Source organism: Rutidosis leptorrhynchoides, chromosome 2 (assembly GCF_046630445.1).
Source record: "Rutidosis leptorrhynchoides isolate AG116_Rl617_1_P2 chromosome 2, CSIRO_AGI_Rlap_v1, whole genome shotgun sequence".
Taxonomy (NCBI): domain Eukaryota; kingdom Viridiplantae; phylum Streptophyta; class Magnoliopsida; order Asterales; family Asteraceae; genus Rutidosis; species Rutidosis leptorrhynchoides.
This window is the reverse complement of record NC_092334.1, coordinates 100,659,333-100,673,767: the sequence shown is the minus strand read 5'-3', so window position 1 is coordinate 100,673,767 and position 14,435 is coordinate 100,659,333. Positions and strand designations below refer to the sequence as shown.

Genomic DNA, 14,435 nt, shown 5'->3' with positions numbered 1-14,435 from the left:
AAATAGTTTGATACCTTCGGGGAACTACTGATTTATAATTATTTTATTCTAACAACTCGAAACAAGATTTGTTTGGTTATACAGATGCAGATTATTTATCCGATCTACATAAAGCTAAATCTCAAACTGGATATGTATTCCTAAATGGAGGCACCGCAATATCATGACGTTCTCAAAACAAACACTTGTTGCAACATCATCAAATCATGCCGAAGTGATTGCATTACATGAAGCTACTCGGGAATGATTTTAGTTAAGATCAATGATACAAATCATTATTGATTCTTGTGGACTAGAACGCTATAAAAGCGTAACAACTATCTATGAAGATAATACAGCTTACATAATACAAATGAAAGAAGAGTATCAAAAATGACAGAACAAAACATAAATGCTGACGAGGCGCTAAAGCTATAAACGGTCTTAACGGTCATAAGTTTGATAGAAAAGAATGGTATATTGGTAAGGCTCAGAAAAAGACTGAAAGGGAATAGGAACTGAAACAACGGTTTGAACAAACCATGAAGGAGACTGTAGACAAATCACGAGGGCCAAACTTGTACATAAAAGATTTAGATGATACAGTTTCAGATGAAAACCTCAGATTTTTCTCATATACTCAAGATATCGTAAAAGACAACCAGATTAAAATGAGATACGTTCAATCAACAACTCTGCTGATCTTTATACCAAAGCACAGCTAACTGCTATTTTCAGAACACACGTTCATAATATTGGCATGAGGCATGTTCAGAAGATGTAACAACTCAGGCGTTGCCTACTTGAGGGGGAGTCAACTTTATGCTGCACTCTTTTTCCCTTAGCTAAAGTTTTATCCCAATGAGTTTTCTTTAGCAAGGTTTTTAACGAGGCAGTACTAGTTATTCTCTAATAAAATTGTCATCCAAGGGGGAGTGTTATAAAATATCTAGATTGGATGTTAATTTTATTATTATTATATTTCTTGCATAGTAATATTTTATACTATAAATAGACATGTATGGTAACCATTTAAGGTGCACCATTTCTCTTGAAATATCAATATCAATATTTCTTCTCTCCTTCTTCTCTCTTTTTCTCTCTTTGTTCTTATAACCATTAAAGGTAGTTATAAGCCTACTGAATTATAACAAATTATTAATTTTTAGGAATTATAAGATGATTTATAGCCTTGATCTCTTTGATAGGTATAGAATTAGTGCCATGAGATGGTCGACAAGAGGTATTTGTTTCCAATATTTCTAGTGGTGGCCCATTAGCCCAAGATTCTCAAGTATGTTAAATGATTGCAATTATATGTTCTAATTTTTTGTTTTTCTTCCAATTTTTTTTTCTGGGTCGGCGAAGAAAAATTCTATCTACAACTCTCATTCTGTTTTTAACGTGTATAAAAATGTTGTACAACTTAATAATCGTCACTTTAAACTTATAATATATAATAGCTATGTACAATAATTTATTAACGTAATCGACATTCCTAAAAACTGTCATTACAAATTTTTTTAATAATAATATACAGTGTATTATATTATCTAAGCCATGTGCTATGCATGCATGATAACCTAATCATATTCTTGTGCTTTTTTGAGCAAAATATGTCTAACCATGTGTAAATAGGCGTAACCATGTGCAACCTTTTGCGTCCAGTGGTTACTGAATATATATCCTTAATCAGATGTATCTTAGACTCTTGGTTCTAAGTGGAAAGCACACAAGTATGCTTTACTCACCCAATAATTTGCCTTTTAAGATCTATTTAATTTTTAACACATATATACAAAATAATGAAAAGTTTATGTGGATCTAACATTTTTGTTATCTAAAAAAAAAAAAAAAAAAAAACAACTACTACTGTCTCTAGGTTAAAATAATTACTCACAAACTTAGTGTGGTCACTGAGTTCCTTGTGAAACAGGACACCCATGTTCGAATCTTGGTAACGTCCAAAATCGAATTAAAATGTTCTCTTGAGTGGAGGGGCGCCAATCAGTGGCGAAACTAGGATTTTTTTCACCGGGGCAAAAAAAAAAAAATTTAAACCGTAGCAATTTTTTTGGACAAAAATTGAAGATTTTGGGACAAAAGTTGGAGATTTTGAGGCAAAATTTGAAAATTTTGAGGCAAAAGTTGGAGAATTTGGGGCAAAATTTGAAGGATTTGGGGTAAAATATGTAGGTTTGGGGGCAAAAAAAAAAAAAAAAAATCCACCGGGGGCAAAGTCGAAAAATCCAAAATTTTTACACTGAAAAAAAAATCCACTGGGGGCGGCCGCCCCTGCCCCTTAACACTTTCGCCACTGGCGCCAATGTGCGCAATTCACCCGGTTACGAGTCTCGATGCTTGGGGTCTCGTCACCAAAGGGTTTTACTCGCTATGGGAACCCAATGTGGTTGTCGCTAAGAAGATTTCATCTGCGAACGTAAAAGAAAAGAAAAAGAAAAAAAACAAGTGTTCACATTTGTGACGATCGCTCCAAATCCATATGGACGAACACGTCATTCATCGATTTCATTGCGAGGTATTTGACCTCTATATGATACGTTTTGTAAATATTGCATTCTTTTGAAAAGGCACACCATAAATGAATATTTAAATCAAAGGTTTTCGACATCTGATGATTTCTACATATAGACAATCACCGTAATTAATAGTTTACAATAGTAGTTCCGTTGACAATGCAGTCAAAATAAGATACATGGTGATGATTTAGTGAATGCAACATTTCCTTGAAAAATATGTCATGTAAGACTCCATGCACATAGTTTGTCTAACATATAAGCAAACAGCGGAAGACTTCTAGGGAACCTGAGAATAAACATGCTAACAAGTGTCAACACAAAGGTTGGTGAGTTCATAGTTTTAGTGTTTCGCATAATCTGTATATAAAGGTGGATCACAAGATTTCAGTTGTTTCATCCAGAAACGTTTATCAAAATATTCTACAAGATTGAGCACCCTGGTAACTAAGCTTTAACGTTATAATAAGTACCCCTGTTTTAACATACATGCAACCAACATGTACAATACACGCAAACCAACGTGTACTAAACTCAAATAGCATACGTCTGTTTTATAGTTCAGGCTAGGGTTTCTATACCTGGAACAGACGGGGATGTCAAGCCCTATGGATCCATATATAACTACTCGCGCCCACCAGTTCTTATAACCGGCAGTTACTAGTTACCAAAGCTAAGAGATTTTCGGTTCAAACTCGGTGTAGAATTTAGCATGTACTTATATGCATTGCGTTTAAAATAAAGTGCATGTATTCTCAGCCCAAAAATATAGATTGCAAAAGCAATTAAAAAGGGAGCAAATGAAACTCACCTTAGCAGCATATAAAGTTGTTCATCGTAATGTGACCGAAACTCGGATTATCAAATAATCGTAGATCTCAACCTAGAGAACATATGTTGGTCAATAAATGTCTATCAAGGTAGGTCTGGTCATAGTGTATCACAACCCTAATGCTCGAGATCGACATACAAAAGTTTATCAAAAGTCATTTCAAAAAGTCATTCTGACTTTAGTTCAACAAAACGAGACATGCCTTATATAAGGATTCATTTACTCGGTTGGTAATATTTAAAAATTCATTTTATCAATCTCGTAAACAAGTTGTTTAAATCTTAATTGTAGATTCAAAAGCAATTTCAATTAACGTCAATCATAATTCAGTTGCTTATATCTTTTAATCCGTTCATCGAAACAATTCGATATCTAAATGAAAAGTTATTGATTTTTCGCTAGCTTTCCAAAAACATGTATATCATATACCTTTTACCAGTAATATATGTATTTAATTCGTGATTCATTATAAACTGTTTAGCGACGAAATTTAGTATACAAGCATGTATAAATATATATATACTCGAGCACTAGACATGGATACACAATTATTATATAAAAGATAAAATATAAGTACTTACATATCAATATTGAGATTCAATATTGTAGGAAAGTACGTAGACGTAACGGAGATGATAAACACTAGGTTTGATTCATAAATATATCCCCGAATATTATCCATAACCTCCTTGGCAATAACCCATAGTTTTCCTTAGTTATAATCGGTTTGTAACCCGAATTAAAATACCCGTGTATCACTTGTTACAGTACCATACTACTAATTTAAAATTTAAGCTAGGAAATATACAGAGTGATTTATTTATGTGAGTGTGTGCGTGTTTTTAAGTTCCTAATCACAAGTACTTCGTTTATATATATATATATATATATATATATATATATATATATATATATATATATATATATATATATATATATATATGTAAAATAATAATATAATAATATAATATATAATATAATAATAATAAAGGTAAGCCGCCATCACTTTTTATGTCGACAAACTTTTTATGTCGACAAACATTACGCGTTTCGCGTAGATAGGTACGTGTTCCTCGTATGGTGTCTTCACGAAAGTTGTAGATTTTTGAGTTACGGACGTCTGGACACTGGAATCACCCTTTTTCGAGTCAGTATGATTTAGTTATGATTTTTCTCGTGCAAGTGCGCAGGTTTAGTGATTTCCATCATTTTAACTTGAAACCTTGAGATGAAATGTTGTAGTCTTTTAGTGCTCATTAGAAACCTTTATTTTTTATTTTCATTTTCATATCATTGAAAATCCATAAAAACATTTTAACAATCAAATTCTATTATATCGAAAAACGTGTCCATACTAAATCGAATAACTATAGTTTTCTAAAACTAATTACATTCACATCTTTTTATCGAAACGTTATAATAATTAAAAATCTATTATTTCGAAGAATGCTTTCATATATTTGAACTAAATCGAATAAATATAATTTGGTTTTCCAGAATTAGTTATATTCAAAATCATTCTTTAAAAGGTTTCATCTATGTCGTAAAACGTTTTCAATATTAAGAAAACTAAATAATTAACTTTATCAAGAGACACGAGACAATCATTGTGTTGAAAGTTAATCTATACTAACCTTTGTCCAGTAATCGTTAATTGACATATTTGTTCTTACTTGTAGGTCACTTTACCATTTATTCCGAATATCGTTAAAAAGGAAAGGTTTCCTAAATCAAAGTGGACCTCTCAATAGAGACTCACGATCATACAATGTATCTGATAAATCAATCATTTGATATTATCTTTTTAAATCCGTTGATAATTATATTAAACATATATTGAAACAAATACGTTCGTGTAAAGTATTATACGTCTAATACTTTGTTAACGTTTTCAAGTTATAATATATACACATATACATATATAATCATGTCCGTTCATATAATGGTTCGTGAATCATTGAAATTTGGTCGAGGTTAAATGAATGTATGAACATAGTTTAAAATTCTTGAGATTCAACTTAACAAACTTTGCTTATCGTGTCGGAATAATATAAAGATTAAAGTTTAAATTTGTTCGAAAATTTCCGGGTCATCATAACATTAATATTTACATTTATTCCAAAACAACTGTTATTTTTTTTTTTTAGCAAAATATTAATAGTATATATAAAAGAACCGAGGTTCCGGTGGTACAACATTAAACAGATCATAACGATCTCTAGAGAAACTATGTTCGTTCTAAATAAATATGAACGACACATAAACACTATAAGAATTACAACTGAAAAGTCAAATAAATACAACCCATCAAACCTAAATCTAAAACATAAACACATAAACTCGATCCCGAATTCAACCCAGCAACAACACTCCTCAGAAACCGCAAATCCAAACCAATCATCGGGCAACCCAAGAACACCTAACCCGAGGCCTATTTACCGAAGTCAACTAAGTAAACAACGCCGGCAACAACATCGAACCCGCAAACGACCCGACGACGAGAAAGATGGAATGAATGAACTAAACCAGCAGCTACCGAACAGAACCAAAAGCCGAATCAAACCATGAAGGAACCAATTATCGCCAATTTTCTAACGACATTTACAAACCCCCAGTCCCAAACGGACTAACAAATAGCGGCCAACTACGGCTAGCAACCACTAGCACCACCTAATGACTGTCTAGTTGTAAACCCCCGGTCCCAACTGTCTAGTTGTAAACAACAATTCAAATATCATTAAACTTCACGATTTACCCACGTTTGTTACTCTCTAAATCACTCACATCTTCGAATAAATTCAGTTAATAAAATACAACACAAATTCCTGCAAGCAACTTTTTTAGGAATTGGAGGGGTAAAAGTGTAAAACACTTGCGGTCGACAGTCGACACATAAAATAAAACATGGATGATGAATATCATTTGTAACTGTATAACATTTCCACACGTCATAATAAACACATAAATCAATCAATAAATGATTTTAAAGAGAAGTACTAATATTATTTGGAGTATTGACATCTTTCTACATAGCATCGTAACAGCATCTACTAGGAATCATCCTTATTACCCTACCCAATTGAATTGACATATACACTCGTCCTTTTGATATATATTAGCCATGATAGATTTTTTTATTTTTTTCGCTAAAAACTGTAACTTTATAAAAATATGAGACCTTCATCAAAAAAATGAAGGCTCAGAACAAAGATACACCAATGGAAGCGGGTCCCAAAGAAACACCAAACAACAACTAAACAATCTACAAACCAACTACAAACAAACTACCAAAACAACGCAAATTAAAAGAAACTAACTTACGATCCAAACGAAAATAAAGACAACAATCTTACAATCCGAATAAACGTAAGAAACGAAGCAGAAACTTCACAAACCATCAACGTTAGCCTTTCGAACCACCTCCCTGTGCCCTTTCTTTGCCCTAGATCTCTTGCTCTCTTTTTGTTTCGGAAGCGTCCTCGACCCAATCAAATTGCCCTCCACCGTAACACAACCTTCAAGATCCTTTACCACCTCATCAAAAAAAAACACGAAGCTTTACCCGATGAGCATCCTTCACCTATAATTTATAGTATCATATAAATCTTTAAAATGATAATGTTATAAATAAAGATTATCTAACCTTAAAATAAATTCATAAATAATGAAAAATTTTCTAAATGTACAGGACTGTCATCCTTTCTATTTAATTATGACTAAATTACCAAAACAAATACGGAGTAATTTTGTTTGACTTAATCCATGTTATCCAGAAACTAAGACAAAAAATAACTATCATTAAGGCGGACAAATTTTGATTTTAATTTTAATTTTAATTTTAGTAGTAAGAATATTAAAATTGAAAATGCAAAAATATACTCCTATAATTCAAGATTTGAAGAGACGATTAAAGCATTTTCTACTTTATAAAAGCTTAATTTTTTCCGCCATTTATTCCATAAATAAATACATAAATCTAGCTATCTGTATGTATCTCATATATGTGAAAATGCATGTCTAGCTACACTTCTCTGCTCTTCATTTGTCATACCACATCATCACCATCTTTATAACCTCTCTCATGCAGGTAGAGGTGGGTTGATCATCATTAATGAAGGGTACACCAAATTTATCCAAGTTTTAATTTTTATATTTGGGTTTTTATTCTTAACATCAAATCTAATCACCCCATTAAAAAATGGGGATCATAACTCAAGATATGATCAAGCAATTCCAGAGTTTACTTGAATCAAGTAAGTCTATTTTTTTACTTTATTTATAATTTGAAATTATAAATATAATTATGTGATTTATATTCAATTTTGATTTTGATGTTGCAGCTGAAGAATCACTCAAGATCAAATTTGAGGTTATGATCTACAGTCTTTATTTATTTTATTTGTTGTTTAATTTGTGATCCCCTTTTTAAATTTTCAACCTTTTATCTTGATCTGCATCATTAAGTTCAAATCTGAAGTCAGCATTTGGTTAATTTCATTAAAGATACCATTTTTATGACTCACCAAATTATGAATCAATGTTAAGGATATTAGGTTTTGACCAAATGTCTTATCTTTGTTTACATGGATTTCATATTCATAATGTTGTATGATGAGTGTTCATAAGTCCTGCTAAATTGGTTATTTTGATTGTTATATTTATAGAATTTGCATCAAGGCTATCCAACTGAGGCTGTGATCAGGTTCCTTAAAGCACGAGATGGAAACGTATCGAAAGCCTATACAATGGTGTGAAATTAAACTCATTTAGGTTGAAATTTTAAACTTGTTATCACATTAGTTGCCTGCTAATGAATCTCATCTTTTCAGCTTATTGATTGCCTAAATTGGAGGATTGAAAATGAGATCGATAAAATATTATCGGTGAGTTTTGTTTGTAGGAATTCACATAATGTAATTTAATCAACATTCTTGACTTACTGCTTATATATGCAGAAACCAATCATTCCTGCTGAGTTTTATAGGTCGGTTCGTGACTCGCAGCTTATAGGGATGTCTGGTTACACTAAAGATGTATGATTTTCGATATCATAATTATGATCTGATAAATTTATAAAAACAAATGTGATATCAACTAATGGTTAATTTTTTATTTTAATTTATACAGGGGAGACCTGTTATTGCTATTGGTGTAGGGCTTAGCACATATGACAAAGCATCTGTAAGCATATCCTGCCCTTTTGTTTGCCTGGTTTTTATTTAATACCTACAAAGAATGTTTATATGATCTTGATGTTAGGATCTACTAAAGTAAGTTTATTATTTTATAAATTATTTAAATTAATTAGTACGTTTCCTGGTGTTATCGGTGTTTTATAGATTCATTACTATGTTCAATCGCACATCCAGATAAATGAATACAGAGACCGTGTAGTATTGGTAAGTTCATACCATAATATAACAATTTCGACTGCATATCTATGAAAAATAGGCTGACTCTTCTTTCGATGTAGCCATCTGCGACAATAAAGTTTGAACGACCTATAAGTACCTGTGTTAAGGTTCTTGATATGACCGGGCTCAAACTTTCACATCTTAACCAAATTAAGGTACTATTCTTGTACTAATGAACTTGACTATCTAATAAACCTTTATAAATGTGTGTAACTAATATCAAATTTGTCTGCTAAAATGTTGCAGCTTTTGACAGTTATATCTAGTATTGATGACTTGAACTACCCAGAGAAAACAGATACTTATTATATTGTCAACGCCCCGTATGTATTTTCAGCATGCTGGAAGGTACACCTTTTTTCTTCAACTTACAGATATGAAAGATGCTGGGTTGTTGTCGCACGTCTGAAAGTTTGAATCTTTGCAGGTTGTGAAGCCGCTCCTGCAAGAAAGAACTCGAAAGAAAGTTCAAGTACTTTCAGGTTGCGGTAAAGATGACTTATTGAAGGTAATATTACAAGTTTTACATTTGAGGGTATGGGTTTGATACCCATTCCCAATCACCATGTTATCAAACTCATACATCTGTTCTAACAAGATCTACATTGATTTGAAACGGGCAGATAATGGATTATGAATCTCTACCCCATTTTTGTAGAAGACAAGGATCTGGATCGTCTCGTCTGAATAGAACCTCAACTGGTGATGATTGTTGCTTCTCATTTGATCATGAGTTTCATCAGCAACTTTATAATTACATCAACCAGCAAGCTGCAGGCATAAAGCCGCGGGCCCCAATCAAGCAAGGATCATTTCATGTGGGTTTTCCTGAACCTGACCAAAGAGACCGTAAGATTGCCCAAACTATTAAAAAAGAGTTTCATAAGATTGAGGAACAAAATGGATTTAGTGATGCACAAGATGATATCAAGACAAATGGTGATGAACATCAAAAAATGGAAACAAAGGCATAAATGCGGATTTCATGTTCATACATGGAATTTACTTATTTTGTCTTGTAATATGATAATTATTCGGATATTTTTGTAACTTCATATTGTAATATTATTATTTTTTCTTCAATGATCGTGACTGGCCACACGTTCCCCAGAAAACAAAACGAAAAAGTAGTAATTTTGACCTCAAAGTCGAATATAGCCGCTGATGAGTAATTTACAATAAAGTATCAACTGTTATCATCTTCATAGCAAATGTATGTATGTAATCTTCAAAGAAAATGTCTGTTGTTTACTTAAGTTCCATAGTTGATTTTAAAGATGACTTCAATAGTTGACCTTGACTAATGTTTCTGTTGACAAAAGTTTACCTTTAGTCCTTTACACTTGTTAGGTATCCGGTTAGGAAAAACAGTAGTTATCCGGTTAGGCAGGGTAACGGGTCAAATATGTAACTGTAAGTAAGGGTAATAATGGGTCAAATATATCCTCGTAGGGACGGGTCAATAATGCAATTGTAGGTATGTGTCAATATGGGTATAATGGGTCAAATATATACTCGTAGGGACGGGTCAATAATGCAATTTTAGGTATGTGTCAATATGGGTTGCCCAAAATACACCTATTCAACAATAATCAAAGTAAAAAATAACTATTATTAAATCAAATTATTACAACAGTAATTTATAAGCGAACAAGTTGAATTGGCAACAATAAAAGTAGCTGATATAGTTCATATATATGGTACAAATGTGAAGCTTAAAATACATACAATGCAAAGCAAGGCAGATTTTATTTGAAATTGCAAGTCCAGCAGCACTGGAGCACAAACTAAGAGAGGAATCAGGAACAGAATAACTGATTCCAGAACACTATGTTATCTTTCAAACTCATAGCATTCATATTAAACCTATCAACCAACATTGATATGTAAAAAATACACTCCTATAGGCTATACCTACCATAGAATTACCAAAATGCCATCACCCCAATTGTCTGTAACAGTTATAAGCAACTGCAACCGAGACTGCAGCACCAATAAGAGCAAGAGCTGCATACACATCTTCACTCTCCCACGTTTCGAGCCATGTTGGCATAGTGCACACTTTGTGTGGTGTAGAACCTCCTTTGTTACCAACGTTTATTGAAATTTGATGATTCTTGCTTCCGTTTCTCTTTTCACCAGAAAGCATTGAACCGAGATTAAAATCAACTGCATTTTCAGACGGGTCAGAATTGCCACAACAAGCCGAACTACCATTTCCCTGGCAACAACCGCCACCTGGCGCCACTTTTGATCCATCTGCGTGTACTGCGACTGTTGTGTCTTGTATGTTTCTTTCCATGCTGCCACCGCCATTTTCTAAAACCCGTTGCTCTTGAGCTTTCATTTGGTCTTCTTCTGATAGACCCATTTGTCCCCTGAAGAAAAAAAAAAAAAAACTCAAAAATGTATTCCACCAATTTCCCATTTTTAAAGTCGAATGTAGCTTGTAATTTAGGTAAAATAGTGAGATATCTAAGATGTAATCATTAGATAGATAAACATTCAGTCTTTCACATGGAATACATCACTTTGTATATCTCTCTCTACCCGACTAGAAAAAGTTTTTAAACTTTGATCCAGATATATCTAGCTTCACATGGCTATCACATTTTCTTTGTCCATTGTCCACGGTTTTGTTTACGCTACCCATTAATTGCTCTCTTTTGATACTCAATTTCAGTTACGTGCACGTTTTCAACATCAGATATAGCCATCAAATTAACACTTAGTAATGTAAAAAGATATTTAGCTACAAACATACCGGTAATATAATCTCAATAAGTCTAACAATACCTAACTGCAGCTCATTACATGATTAAAATAGGACATAATTACCTCCAAAGCCAGTCTACAATAACACCTTTTTCGATGTGTTGTTCAAGTAACGTGGGTACATCATCAGGCATAACATACCCATACCTGTGAAAATCACAACACGTAACAAAAACCACATTTTAAATTGAGTAACAAAAATCAACATATCACATGTATGCATTTTCCTTAGTCCTTACCAATGACCCGTCACTTTCCCTTGATTGTTGGATCCAAATACAATAACATTTCCCGCGTACTTGTGGCCCCCAATATGTGAGCACGGGCGAACAGAGACTTTACTCTGATGACCACGCAACTCTATTTCATCTTTAAATCTAGAAACAAGTGCAGGACCACAAACGCCACATCTTTTATCCCGTGCACCATGAGCACATACAAAAATATACGACCCCCTTAAAGGTTCAGGACTCCCAGGCAACCATTCACCATCTTTTACAAGAACTTCTTCCACAAACGTGTCAACGTCAAAGTGCGTCAATCTCCTGCATTTAACGACGACTCAATCACCCATCACACGTCATTACAATAACAAGTAATACATTGATCATTTCATACAATCACCTGTATCTAATCATATCAGGAAAGATTAAAACATCTCCATTTGACGTCTCAGTCCCATCGTGTCCCTCACATATAGTCAGACGAGTCTTGAAAAACCAGATCAAACAAATAAACAGTCATCACTAACCGATTCTGTAAATTAATTTCTTGAAAATAAAGTCTCATAAGTCACAACATTAACAAAAAATGCAGCATAAACATACATACAATCTTGAAAAGCTTAATAACTAATAAAGCAGTAAACTTTAACAAATTCATCAAATTTTAACATCTTAAATAAGAAAACCCTAAAAATATACTGTATATAATTACATAAACTGGTGAAATTAATACCTAGAAACCAACCTGGCGTTTCATGTCACTTTTCCGGGAAGCGAGGGCGGCGGACAACAGCCGCGGCAACCGATCAAACTCGGCGGCTTCGATACGAGGAGGCCAAACTTGGGGTTTTTTGTAGCACAAAAACACGTGGCGTTCATAGTATTTGACAGTTCCGACAACAAGACTTTGCCGGAACTCAGATCGCGAGAATCCGAAGTCGTCATCGCCACCGTCGAAGCCGCCGAGGAATCCTTCGTTCTGGAAGCTTCCAGAAGCACTACCGATCTGTGAACTGTCTCCCTCACCCACTGAAGATGAGATTGATGAGTTAATGAACGTCAGTTGTTCGTCTCTGTTACTTGCCATCAAAGTGTTCGACGAAATGCTTGAAATAAATCGGAGGGGGTAAGTATGTTGTTTTTGTGGTGTTTGCACACTTCACTGGCTGAGTAAGGATGCCACTAGTCAGATCACGTTATAATGTTTTTTTTATTGACATTGACATTGACATTGAAATTGAAATTGAAACTGATGTATCTGTACGGAGTAATAATTAACTAATTATTTATTTTAAATAAAAAATACTATAAACATAAAGCCATAAAAAGTAAGTATAATACTATTTTGTATGTGAGAACTTATTTGGGGGGTGATATTTACAAATTATATTTTGATAGATCCAGACATATTTTATGTTATCTTTCAAAAATACCCTTCACTGTATTCTATCAAAAAATATAATTTGGAAATATCACCTCCCCAAATATAATTTATGTTATCTTTCAAAAATACCCTCCATTGTATTTTATCAAAATATAATTTGAAAATATCACCTCCCCATTTGGTTATGTATTTTGCTATTGGTCCAAATAAGCAAACAAAGCGTACAACAGAAAAAAAAAAAATGTTTTTTCTCTTCCTTTTTTACACAAATTACCACAAGTCATAAGTCATTTTGATAAAGAGATCTCGAAAAGAATGATAACTTTTTCCCTATTAACAAGAATAATCTTTTAGCAGTACTATCTCTTATATGTATTAGAAAATTTACGTTAATAAGAGTTCATTTTTATATATCATACATTAACTTATAAGATTAATGAGAAGACTGTTAAGTATTATTGGCTCATTTGGTTAATTTTTTAAAGGCTAAATTATATATATAAAAAACACTAATAAGTGGATATAAAAAGAAGGAAAAACCGACCCTTCAATCAGTGGTGGTACCAGGATTATTTTTCATCGGGGTAAAAAAAAAAAAAATTAAAACCGTAGTAATTTTTTTGTTCAAAATAAGGAGGTTTTGGGAAAAAAAATGGAGGTTTTTAGACAAATTATGGAGGTTTTGGGGCAAAATTTGAAGATTTGTGGGCAAAATTTGAAGGTTTGGGGTAAAACTTTGAGATTTTTGGGCAAAATTTGAAGGTTTTGGGGCAAAATATGTAGGTTTTGGGGCAAAAAAAAAAATCCACCGAGAGCAAAGTCAAAAAATCCAAAAATTTTACACTAAAAATTGCAAATCCACTGGGAACCCGAAGAATTCGTGTTGGTTTATCTTCCCTCTTGTCATGCGGCATGGATCGCGAGGACGCGCTCCGAATTAAGTAGGGGAGAGTTGTAAGACCCAAATATTTCATAGTACATATGTGTGAATAAGTGATTCAAGTTGTGGGGTTTACGTTGTATATAATTAAAAGGCAAAAGAAGCTGAACTGGGCATTTAACGCGCCGCGCGGCCTTATGGCGTGCCGCGCCATTTCGGGCTGACATATTCTTTTTTTTTTTAAATAAGATATTTTGAGGGTATTTTGGTAAAATCACTTAAGGTCCGACTTTAAGGCTTGGATTAGTTGTTTGGAGTGTCATTTACTCCATATTCACCCACCTTATCATCTTCCAATCAATTCTAGAGAGAGAGTTAGATTCTAGAGTGAGAGAGCTCAAATTACGGAA

General features: G+C 33.3%; 2 protein-coding genes across 2 annotated transcripts; one reads left to right on the top strand and one right to left on the bottom strand.

The window, feature by feature from the left end:
• The first annotated feature begins 7,302 nt into the window (after window positions 1-7,302).
• On the top strand, window positions 7,303-9,845 carry LOC139891228 (SEC14 cytosolic factor-like). Its single transcript, XM_071874176.1, has 11 exons — window positions 7,303-7,601; window positions 7,689-7,717; window positions 8,013-8,096; window positions 8,178-8,231; window positions 8,304-8,381; window positions 8,476-8,529; window positions 8,688-8,747; window positions 8,822-8,917; window positions 9,009-9,110; window positions 9,190-9,270; window positions 9,386-9,845. The coding sequence occupies exons 1-11, from the start codon at window positions 7,547-7,549 to the stop codon at window positions 9,734-9,736; spliced, it is 1,044 nt and encodes a 347-aa protein (XP_071730277.1). The 5' UTR covers window positions 7,303-7,546; the 3' UTR covers window positions 9,737-9,845.
• A 568-nt stretch (window positions 9,846-10,413) lies between these two features.
• On the bottom strand, window positions 10,414-12,889 carry LOC139891227 (altered inheritance of mitochondria protein 32). The gene is made up of 5 exons (XM_071874175.1): window positions 12,507-12,889; window positions 12,162-12,247; window positions 11,777-12,082; window positions 11,601-11,684; window positions 10,414-11,140 (listed from the first exon to the last, which is right to left on the bottom strand). The coding sequence occupies exons 1-5, from the start codon at window positions 12,846-12,848 to the stop codon at window positions 10,702-10,704; spliced, it is 1,257 nt and encodes a 418-aa protein (XP_071730276.1). The 5' UTR covers window positions 12,849-12,889; the 3' UTR covers window positions 10,414-10,701.
• Window positions 12,890-14,435: the final 1,546 nt, after the last annotated feature.

Coding starts and splice junctions, on each gene's coding strand:
- LOC139891227 (XM_071874175.1), bottom strand. CDS start 12,848: ATGGCAAGTAACAGAGACGAACAACTGACGTTCATTAACTCATCAATC. Junction 12,248..12,506: donor AAAGTGACATGAAACGCCAG/GTTGGTTTCTAG, acceptor TGGTTTTTCAAG/ACTCGTCTGACTATATGTGA. Junction 11,685..11,776: donor GGGAAAGTGACGGGTCATTG/GTAAGGACTAAG, acceptor TGATTTTCACAG/GTATGGGTATGTTATGCCTG.
- LOC139891228 (XM_071874176.1), top strand. CDS start 7,547: ATGGGGATCATAACTCAAGATATGATCAAGCAATTCCAGAGTTTACTT. Junction 8,382..8,475: donor TGTCTGGTTACACTAAAGAT/GTATGATTTTCG, acceptor TAATTTATACAG/GGGAGACCTGTTATTGCTAT. Junction 9,111..9,189: donor TATTTTCAGCATGCTGGAAG/GTACACCTTTTT, acceptor GAATCTTTGCAG/GTTGTGAAGCCGCTCCTGCA.